The sequence below is a fragment of the Agrilus planipennis genome, unplaced genomic scaffold, assembly GCF_000699045.2.
Source record: "Agrilus planipennis isolate EAB-ADULT unplaced genomic scaffold, Apla_2.0 scaffold180, whole genome shotgun sequence".
NCBI lineage: Eukaryota > Metazoa > Arthropoda > Insecta > Coleoptera > Buprestidae > Agrilus > Agrilus planipennis.
This window is the reverse complement of record NW_020442427.1, coordinates 8,786-20,016: the sequence shown is the minus strand read 5'-3', so window position 1 is coordinate 20,016 and position 11,231 is coordinate 8,786. Positions and strand designations below refer to the sequence as shown.

At 34.2% G+C, this 11,231-nt stretch overlaps 2 protein-coding genes and 1 long non-coding RNA gene across 4 annotated transcripts in view; all 3 read left to right on the top strand.

The window, feature by feature from the left end:
• LOC112906313 (aldose reductase-like) overlaps positions 1-10,896 on the top strand; it is a 14,974-nt gene extending 4,078 nt beyond the window's left edge. For both annotated transcript variants that reach the window (XM_025980236.1, XM_025980235.1), the window contains exons 3-4: positions 9,885-10,169; positions 10,667-10,896. In XM_025980236.1, the coding sequence (XP_025836021.1) occupies positions 9,885-10,169; positions 10,667-10,873 (492 nt within the window). In that variant the 3' untranslated portion in view covers positions 10,874-10,896. The remainder of the gene's footprint in view (positions 1-9,884; positions 10,170-10,666) is intronic.
• Positions 2,150-3,498, top strand: LOC108740549. Its single transcript, XR_003232256.1, has 2 exons — positions 2,150-2,540; positions 3,329-3,498. It is a non-coding gene; the product is annotated as an uncharacterized LOC108740549 (long non-coding RNA).
• Positions 4,533-8,491, top strand: LOC108740572 (aldose reductase-like). The gene is made up of 5 exons (XM_018474932.2): positions 4,533-4,731; positions 5,247-5,531; positions 6,621-6,815; positions 7,686-8,041; positions 8,296-8,491. Exons 1-5 carry the CDS (start codon positions 4,537-4,539, stop codon positions 8,336-8,338), a joined length of 1,074 nt encoding a protein of 357 aa, XP_018330434.1. The 5' UTR covers positions 4,533-4,536; the 3' UTR covers positions 8,339-8,491.
• Positions 10,897-11,231: the final 335 nt, after the last annotated feature.

Sequence of the window (11,231 nt, the reverse complement as noted above, 5' to 3'; positions counted from 1 at the left end):
ATAAAATAATTCGAAGTGGTCTGTATTCTGTCGAAACTGCCAGACGCGGATCGCGATTTCGATCTTTTTGGATCTCATCAGCGCGTCGCAGGCAGCTCCGACAGAACACAGACCAACTTTTACCTGCAGTCTTAACAGCGCGTTTTAGAAAATACCACAAATGGCGCGGTAAACGCCATCTGCAGTACGATGCTACATTTCAGGATTACGTATGCTCCATTTAAATGGACCTTGTTGGAGAGTCCCTCTACTTTCAACCTACAGTTAGCAGCGAATATCGATAGATAACTATATGCTCCTGGTTTGTTGATATGTACAAATCATCTATCTACATAATCATAAATTATTAAGGATTATGAGAGAATAGAAACACTGGATCTCTATCAATATTCAACACTTCCTCTTATTCTAATAGAAATGTTCGTTTTATGTTGCAGGTCTACAACGCACCCCTATTATCCTTTCAACGATGAGTACTAAGGATTACTACTCCTTAATTAACAGGCTTGTATTTACTTGAATGTTAAAAGACACCTACTTAAATTAAAAAGCACTACATGTATCTTATTCATATTAATCAGAGTTAATAAAGACAATAATTACTCAACTGTTTCTTTGGTTTGTTGTATAATGACTACTGTTTATATTTCTCCTGTATTTATTTAATTTTAATTTGAATATAACAGAAACAGGATTGTATGAAAATTAATAAAAATAAATCAAAAATACTAGTATGCAAGAATAGAGAAAGTAGGAAAGGGGCGAATATAAAGATAGAAGACGAAAAATTGAAATGAATTGAAAAAAGTGACTAATTTTCGGTAGCTATCTTGGAAGTCATATAAGTCAGGATAGAGGAGTAGTAGGGATATAAAGCAGAGGATAAAAAGAAGTGTTTTAAATGTGGTGTAACAGGTAAATGATGAGGATACCGTGGATAGAGAGAACAGGAACACAGGACTCTATGGAAGTCAATAAGAAATAGACAAGATAGGTTGGTAGGACAGCTTCTCGGGCATGAAGGGCTAGTTAGAGACATATTAGAGGCAGAAACAGGAGTTAAATTGAATAGTTAAGGATGCCTGATGTTCTAGTTTTAGGGAAATGCGAAGATTAGCTGAGGATATGAAAGAGTGGAGGAGCGTGTCCAACCACTGTTAGGACTGACGACCTCACGATCATGATGAATGCATAGTGAACATTATTTGTAATTAAAACTAGGAACTGTTTATTAATTTACTGTTTAATTATTTGGGGAATGAAATTGGCGATATACTTAATAAGTAACTTATTTCTAATAAATAGATACATCACGTAAGAGCANGAATTATAGTGTATGAAAATTGTCAAAATAATCAAATTTCAACCCCCATAACTTTTTATGGGGGGTGAGACCGCCACGAACGTTTTATGGTACAGTGGTGGGGGAGATCTCCTCTTTCCATCCCACCCACCCCCACCCCCGAAGAGCCATCATCTAGACATTTACCTAAGTTACGAAGGCTTGTATTTTACTGGGCGTTATTTTAATGTCTATTTTGTCAGTATTTCTATGTTATGGGTTAGTACCTATACATTTCAACCCACACGGTCAATATCTTGGTCGGTAGTCAGTATTTAAATATGAACATTGCATTGGCTAGCATCTATACCATAATATCTCAACAGCAATCAGAAGAATTTGAAATTAAACAAAAAGATCAAGGTGACTGTAGCTTCTGATGATGAGACGATCGAAAAACAAATAAATATATTTAGTAGTCACATGTTTAGTATGGTATTAGGTTTTGAAAATCATTTTTGTTTGCATGAAAACGTTCAAAAGAAAACGATAATTGAAACCTGTTGATAAACGTAAAATGATAAGTTATTAATATCGTTCGCAATTTATTACATATTTCATGATACTTATTTAATAATACAATAACTTTGAACACTTGAAACCACTTAACTGATATTCTTATTTCCTTTAAAGATAACTTCAACTACTAAGAACGATCTACGATACAAAAATGTGAAATCTGATCAAAAATATCATAACAAATTCTTGATATTTTCTATTTTGATATTTCTAAAAACAAAGTTGCTTTACGGTTTGTTATTGTAATAAATTAGGTAATCGTTAATTGGTATGCATGATCTGTATTGGACAAGAGATTAATAAGTTTCCCTTTTTTTGCTAAGGTTGAATGCCATCCGTATCTTAATCAAAAGAAACTTGCTGAATTTTGCAAATCAGAAGGAATCACGATCACCGCGTACAGTCCACTTGGATGTCCGGATAATCCGTGGGCAAAACCAGACGATCCAAAGTTATTGGATGACGCTAAACTAAAAACCATTGCCGACAAGTATAAGAAAACCCCTGCTCAAGTAATAATTAAATGGCTAGCCCAAAGAGGCATTATTACCATTCCAAAGTCAGTAAATAAGAAGAGGATTCAAGAGAACATTGACGCGTTTGATTTTCAACTGGCTTCAGAAGATGCTAAATATGTCGACTCTTTCGACTGCAATGGTAGAATATTCCCGTTTGAATGGTAAGTGTATGTGTAGGTGTAGAAATGTAAAATCAAAACCAAATTATTTAGTAATGGTAAGGAATCAATGTACTCTACGAAATTACAATTACTTTGTGTCGGTATTAGGTTGCCGTAGCATTGAAGGCAGAATCGATAAAGGACTATACAATTGTGACCACTTAAAATAGGCCTATCAAATGGGTCAAGTTAATATTTTAGTAAATCAATATAAGGAATTCCGGATTGAATACTTTATTTTGTTTACAATAATATTTCCTCCAAGAAGTCATTCTCAAGAGAAAGTATAGAGAGAAGAAATTTTGCGTTTATTTATAGAAGCACATTAATCAATAAACACTAAGTTCTTGAATAAAATAATTCGAAGTGGTCTGTATTCTGTCGAAACTGCCAGACGCGGATCGCGATTTCGATCTTTTTGGATCTCATCAGCGCGTCGCAGGCAGCTCCGACAGAACACAGACCAACTTTTACCTGCAGTCTTAACAGCGCGTTTTAGAAAATACCACAAATGGCGCGGTAAACGCCATCTGCAGTACGATGCTACATTTCAGGATTACGTATGCTCCATTTAAATGGACCTTGTTGGAGAGTCCCTCTACTTTCAACCTACAGTTAGCAGCGAATATCGATAGATAACTATATGCTCCTGGTTTGTTGATATGTACAAATCATCTATCTACATAATCATAAATTATTAAGGATTATGAGAGAATAGAAACACTGGATCTCTATCAATATTCAACACTTCCTCTTATTCTAATAGAAATGTTCGTTTTATGTTGCAGGTCTACAACGCACCCCTATTATCCTTTCAACGATGAGTACTAAGGATTACTACTCCTTAATTAACAGGCTTGTATTTACTTGAATGTTAAAAGACACCTACTTAAATTAAAAAGCACTACATGTATCTTATTCATATTAATCAGAGTTAATAAAGACAATAATTACTCAACTGTTTCTTTGGTTTGTTGTATAATGACTACTGTTTATATTTCTCCTGTATTTATTTAATTTTAATTTGAATATAACAGAAACAGGATTGTATGAAAATTAATAAAAATAAATCAAAAATACTAGTATGCAAGAATAGAGAAAGTAGGAAAGGGGCGAATATAAAGATAGAAGACGAAAAATTGAAATGAATTGAAAAAAGTGACTAATTTTCGGTAGCTATCTTGGAAGTCATATAAGTCAGGATAGAGGAGTAGTAGGGATATAAAGCAGAGGATAAAAAGAAGTGTTTTAAATGTGGTGTAACAGGTAAATGATGAGGATACCGTGGATAGAGAGAACAGGAACACAGGACTCTATGGAAGTCAATAAGAAATAGACAAGATAGGTTGGTAGGACAGCTTCTCGGGCATGAAGGGCTAGTTAGAGACATATTAGAGGCAGAAACAGGAGTTAAATTGAATAGTTAAGGATGCCTGATGTTCTAGTTTTAGGGAAATGCGAAGATTAGCTGAGGATATGAAAGAGTGGAGGAGCGTGTCCAACCACTGTTAGGACTGACGACCTCACGATCATGATGAATGCATAGTGAACATTATTTGTAATTAAAACTAGGAACTGTTTATTAATTTACTGTTTAATTATTTGGGGAATGAAATTGGCGATATACTTAATAAGTAACTTATTTCTAATAAATAGATACATCACGTAAGAGCAGATTTTAGTCTGAAACCTCAAACAGAAGGCAAAAATCAATAAAACATTTTGATCTTATATGTTAGCTGGAGATTGTAGGAAATACCAAAATGTTGGATAGGTTTACAGTTAGCATCAATTTATTCATTCTTTTTTCAGTAATTTATGTTCAATATAGTTTAGATTGCCCGGTGTCCTCATTTGAATTAGTATTTTGTATAAATGCGTGAGTCTAATAATAAGTTGTTCGTACGCGTTTCTCCGCAGCGATTTTATCTATGGCAACGATAAAAGTGAATCGCCTGCGCGTAAATTCTGAAGGCTACACTTGTTAGTAACAGTTATGTACACAAGCTACGTGAAATTCTGGCTAGTTGCTTTAGTAGCATTCGTAGCATTCATAGCATATCCGCTGTTGGACGTGCATTCCTATTTTTGTAGTAAAAAAGCTGTTGCAATGGTTAATCCGAATCTAGTACCAAAGGTGAAATTGAACAACGGCTTGGAAATTCCAATTTTTGGCTACGGCACATGGAGAGTGAGTGAAATATAATGTTTTTGTCTCATTTAAAATAGATAGCTACCTATATCTACTTGACAATACGGTTTCGTGATAATCTTACACTTCTATGTACTGTTACTGCTGAATGATTCTTATTTCCATTATTTTTATTTAATAACTAGCAAACCTTTAAAGCGATTAAACAAAAAGGAAAATTTTCTATTTCCTTTATTATCACGTAATAAAGAACTTCTGAAAATTATAACAAGCTCTATAACTATAATAAAATATACATTGATAAAATATAAATCAACTAATTTTCTTTCAAGGGAAACTATCTTATAAAATGTAAACTTGAATTTTATAAACTATAAAGCGTATAAACACAACAATAAAAATCTTTCGATTATTCTAATGAGTAGGAACTGATCTGGGAAAAGTCTGAGTAAAACTCTAAAAGGTACTTGAAATTTAGTCGCTGGATTTCCCACAATAATCCCATTTCTATACATTAATCAACAATACCTTCACTTTTTCGTAATCGATTTCAGTCTCCACCCGGAGAAGTAAAGCAAGCTGTAAAGGATGCAATAGATGCCGGCTACAGACACATTGATTGCGCATGGGTTTACCGAAACGAAAAAGAAGTTGGTGAAGCGATCAAGGAAAAAATTGATGAGGGTGTTGTCAAAAGAGAAGACCTTTTTATAGTCAGCAAACTATGGAGTACCTTTCACAACCCGAAAGCTGTCGAACCAGCACTTAAGGAGTCCTTAACCGCTTTGGGATTAGACTATTTGGATCTATATTTGATGCATAATCCTTTGGATTTTAAAGTACGAAGACTTTCACAATCGTACAACACGTCTGAATAGACACGTAGAATTTTTTTACAAAATTAATATTGCGTATCATTATTGGAAAGATATGAAGTCAGAGCCAGTAGATAGAGGGAGTAGCAAAATCGCCCAAACCGGCGTCATGTCTACTCCTCTTAGGTATAGGCATCTAATATGATGTGTCTGTGAAATGAATCGCCGCCCTGAGCCTACTTTTCAAAATTTCTGTGAATAAGCGAATTTCCATCGTCTATCAATTTGGCAATTGGAGTAAAAATAGCCTCCAAGTCGGCATTTGGCGGATCAAACGATTGCGCTACTCGCTCTATCTACTGGCTCTGATATGAAGTATACAACCCTTGCCATCTGACGGTATAAAAGTCTTCACTAACAGAATAGAATATTCCTTAGTGCATTTTCCGGAATAAGCCCTTTCTCAACGCACCTTCCTCCAAAAATAGGTGTCCACTTCAAATAAATCACACTACCATCATGCGCCCACTATTAATCTCTCAAACGCATATAGTACAATATTGCGAACTATGAATCAATCATCCCTCTTCGGCATCTTCCTTTTGGGACAAGAATAGAGACTAACCGCATGTATATTTTTGCTCAAGGCATCTTTCGATTACTATGAAGATACGCATGATTCAGTCCAGTTCTAAAGATCTATGGGTTACACCTACTGATCATCAAAGAAAAAAAGAATTTTTATAAAAAAAAATCGTTACAAAACTCGAGAGCTTCATTCTTATAAATAAAACAGATAATTACGAATGTAGGTCACGAATTGTCAGGTATCTCAGGTCCTAATGCATAAAGGTCATACAACAGAAATAATAAATTTTCTATAAGGCAAAAACTAGTATCATTACGTAGTGGAATAGCACTACCTAAAGGTAAAATCTAAAATTACACCAGCTGTAATTACGTTTTTCATCCAAACTCTAAGCACGAAATATACACTCGCGGGAGGGTTGTGCAATGCAAACTGATGAAATTCTAAATCACATACTACCTACCCATAAATGTCGTCAATATTTTATCGATTAAATTGGCATATAAACTATTGATGCATTGCAGCCAGGGAATGAAATATATCCAACAGACGAAAGCGGCAAACTCATTGAAGAAGGTGTTGATTATGTTGATACGTGGAAAGCAATGGAGGAGGTCTACAAGAAAGGGCTCGTCAAATCAATTGGAATATCCAATTGTAATAAAAGGCAGATCGAAAGGATTCTTCAATTGACTACAGTTGTACCAGTTACCAATCAAGTAAGTGATGAAAAGAATCTACAGTAAATCGCTTCTATCTTCAATGGATGTAATATTTATTTCCAATTGGCCAGCATTTTATTTCAGCGGTCAGTATCCTTTTGGATATTATTTAGACCTTGAAGGGTCAGTATTTAAGTCCAAATAGTCGAATTAACGAAAGTTATATGTGGTTTAACTAACTAACGTCATCTATTTATGCTTAACATAAGCTAACTAAACGATTAATTAATTATTTTCTGACTTTTCTTATGTGGAGGTACCTCATCGCCATCATCATGATCATCATTATCGTCAGGTCGGTCGTCAATTGAAAAAAGATTGGTTAGACATACCTTCATTTTTTCCTATCTCGAGCTAATCTTCGTATTTCCCTAAACATCCCATATCCTTACCCATTTGTGAACAGGAATCTAATGTAGGTCTACCTCTGCTCGCTCCTCCCAGCTCCTGGTTCTGCTTCTAGTATGTCTCCGACTAGCCCTTCATGCCTGAGAAAGTGTCCTATCAAACTATTTCGCCCATTTCTTATTGACTTCCATAATAACCTCTGTTCTCCAACACTCTAATCTCCTAATTTCTAACCTTCTCCTCATCATTCGCCTGTAACACACATTTCGAACGCTTCTAACCTTTCCTTTTCCACTGCGCCCATCATCCATGTTTCGTACAAACATATTTAATACCTATTACCTTCAGCTAGTAAGGTTATAAATAATTAATTTAAGAAATAAAATAAGATAGGTGCAATCGGATACAAGGTGCTCAAACGGCGCTTACCACGCTGTTTACAGTAATTCATAGTATTCACATGATTAGTAGGATCTCATTTAGGGCAACGACATTATACTTTTGTATTTTTTGCTAAAGGTTGAGTGCCATCCGTACTTTAACCAAAAGAAGCTCCTTGAATTTTGCAAATCAAAAGGAATTACAATTACCGCATACAGTCCACTTGGATCCCCGTCTCATCCATGGGAAAAACCAGGCGATCGAAGGCTACTAGATGACCCCAAACTAAAAACTATTAGCGAGAAGTATAAGAAAACCCCCGCACAAATAGTAATTAGGTGGCAAATCCAGAGAGGTGTGATAACCATCCCAAAGTCACTTAATAAGAAGAGGATTCAAGAAAACATCGACGTGTTTGATTTTCAACTAACTCCAGAAGATGTTAAGTACATCGACTCTTTAGATTGCAACGGCAGAATATTCCCGTTAGAAATGTAAGTGAATCAGTGCAGAGGTGTAAAATAAAAATCAAAATTAATAACTAGATACTGCTAAAGAGTCAATAAATTCTCCAGGTTATATATGACATTATATAAATTGTCGTAGTGTGATGAAGACAGAGTTTATAAATATAATTATCGATAGCCAGAAGACGTCCTCTGTCTGGTTGTAATACTAACGAAACATTGACTCTTTAACAATGTTTAACATTGCTTTTTCTAAATGTTTTATTCATTTTCTATTGCAGGTGGGCAACACACCGCAATTATCCTTTCAAAGATGAATACTAAATTGAAAATTGGGAGTAACTACCTATTTCACATAAGAAAAGTGACACCTTCGTTTTTACGTAAATTCTACTCAGGTTTTAAAACACAACATGTATTATTGTCGTTGTATTTTATCTATATTTCGTGTTAATAAATGTCGTAATATATGTGTAATATGTACTAAAAATTGCTTATTACATAATATTTTATGTAGAGTCTAATTATTTAACATTTATTATTCTATTTTCGATGGATGAAATTGACAAAATCTTTAAGAAACTTCACTAAAAATCCGTAAAATCCGTTTACCCTTAAATCCTCTTCTAGTTGCTTATTTTCTATTATCAATATATTAATCTAAAAGCAAGCAACTATCTTAAAAAGATCATGTTCATGATCCATAGATCTCAAAAGAGATGCTTCATAGTAAGTTCAATAATAATCAACGTCAATGTATTTGAAACGCTTTCTCATGGGCAACATGACATCCTGGTCAGGTTTTTGTGAAAGTGTGAACATAGCCCATGCTATCAAGTTGTTTTGAATTCAGATTTGGAAATAGTGATACCACAATATAAAGTAAAATTTCATCATCATCATCATCATCATCGGCGGGAGAGAGATGTATGGGCGTGGCTGGGAAGTGAACCTACTGTAGATATTCGTACATCACTTCACTCTGTTTTTTCATCATCATCATCATCGGCGGGAGAGAGAAGTATANTAAATAATTATATTAAAAATTTTGGTGGAGGCGCCGGACACTTTCAAACTAAAGCTATTATTGAGCTATAATTTTGGTTTCATTGACGTAGATTGATGAATTCTCATATTTAAATTACATTTGTTTCATGTAGACACAGTGAGATATGCTAATTTATATTTATTTCTAAAATTTAACTACAACTTCCAATGTAATGTATAGACAACCCAACATACAGCAAATATCACAACGCTAAACTGTCACTGTATAGAATGTTAGAAATTGTTTTTTTTTCAAGAAAATAACTTTCTTACGTAAAACTCAAAGTTATCCTAGAACAAACCACCAAATATTACGAATAGATAATCAATCAATTACTTAATATTAGTAATATTATTACAGGCATATTCTTCTAAAATATAATTGAAAACCATTTGGAATCGCCAGGAATTTATTTAACTACCAATGAAGAGTGTTTAGGTAACCTTTACTATAGAATGTCGTTTTAATGGCTAATGTAAGATAATACGTTATCAGCAATTACTAAATAATTTCAATAAAAATTTTGGTGGAGGTGCCAGACATTTTTAAATTCAAGCTATAGTTGAGTTATAATTTGGATTTCATTGACATAGATTAATGAATATTCATATCTAAATTATATTTCTTTTCATGTAGACGCAGTTAGGGATACTAATTTATATTTATTTCTAAAATTAAACTACAAATTGAAATGTGATGTGTCGACAACCCAACATACACCAAATATTGCAACGCCAATGCTGTAACTATAAGGAACAATCAATGTTCAATCGATTTTCCAGGTAATTCTATCTTTACCAATTTATACATTATGTATTTTAGTCTAAACCAGGAGAGGTAACACAAGCTGTAAAGGATGCAATTGATGCAGGCTACAGACACATTGATTGCGCATGGATTTATGGAAACGAAAAAGAAATTGGTGAAGCTATCAAGGCAAAAATTGATGAGAAAATTGTCAAAAGGGAAGACCTGTTCATTGTCAGCAAGTTGTGGTGTACTTTCCATAAACCGGAAGCTGTCGAACCGGCACTCAAACAGTCATTAACCGCTTTGGGATTAGATTATTTGGATCTGTATTTGATGCATGCTCCGTTTGACTTTAAAGTATGAAGAGATACACACAGTCATTTAATACATCGGGTTAAGCACATACAATTTTTGAATAATTATTATTGTTGCTCCATTTTTGCGGAATTAGCTACCATTGTCACTCAAGTTACACCATACACATATAGAACTGGACCAATCCAGTGTCCAGAAAATGTCTTTGCTTGAAATAAAGGACAGTGTACTATTCGTTAAGGAAGGATCGTGTGTACAGGTGATTCAGTCCAGTTCTGTAAGTCTATGGGTTACACTCATGGTGATGCATTAAAAATGGGGGTTTTGTAATGAATTATGAGATAAAATTATTTGAAAAATTATGAAACTTGAACGAGTTCTATTCTGATGGTTAACAGAGCAATAAAAATAAAGATCACGAATGCCATTTTTCAAAGACTAGATTATAATATATGTACACTTAAAAAAAATAAACAACAGTATAAACCTGTAGAAGAGAATATGAAAAGATTGACGTTTAAACAATTAACGTATTGCAGCCAGGGGATGAAAAATTCCCAAGAGACGAAAATAATCAGGTCATTCCAGAAGGTGTCGATTATGTGGATACGTGGAAAGCAATGGAGCAAGTTTACAAGAAAGGGCTCGTCAAATCAATTGGAGTTTCCAATTTTAATAAGAGGCAGATTGAAAGGCTTCTTGAGTTAACAACAGTTGTACCAGTTACTAATCAAGTAGGTGTTTAAAAGCAGCTGACTGCTATGTTTGCAAATTCTATCACTGTTTGTTCCTAACAAGCAATATAGGTAAAGGTCTAGATGATGGCCCCCACCGCCAAAGGGGGCTGGGGGATCGAAAGAGGAGGTCTCCCTCACCACTGTACCATAAAAAGTTCGTGGCGGTCTCACCCCGATAAAAAGTTATGGGGGTTCAAACTTAATAAATATGCCAATTTTATACATTTCTAGGCATGTAAATATTTATATAGTCATTCTTAAACAATATTCAAAGGTAAAACTAATGAAAACTACATAAAAATATTGAGAAAGTTATATAAAACATTATTTAAATATCTTTATCAATAGGGTAGGTTAGGTTAGGTTA

Coding starts and splice junctions, on each gene's coding strand:
- LOC108740572 (XM_018474932.2), top strand. CDS start 4,537: ATGTACACAAGCTACGTGAAATTCTGGCTAGTTGCTTTAGTAGCATTC. Junction 6,816..7,685: donor TTGTACCAGTTACCAATCAA/GTAAGTGATGAA, acceptor TTTTTGCTAAAG/GTTGAGTGCCATCCGTACTT. Junction 8,042..8,295: donor AGAATATTCCCGTTAGAAAT/GTAAGTGAATCA, acceptor TTTCTATTGCAG/GTGGGCAACACACCGCAATT.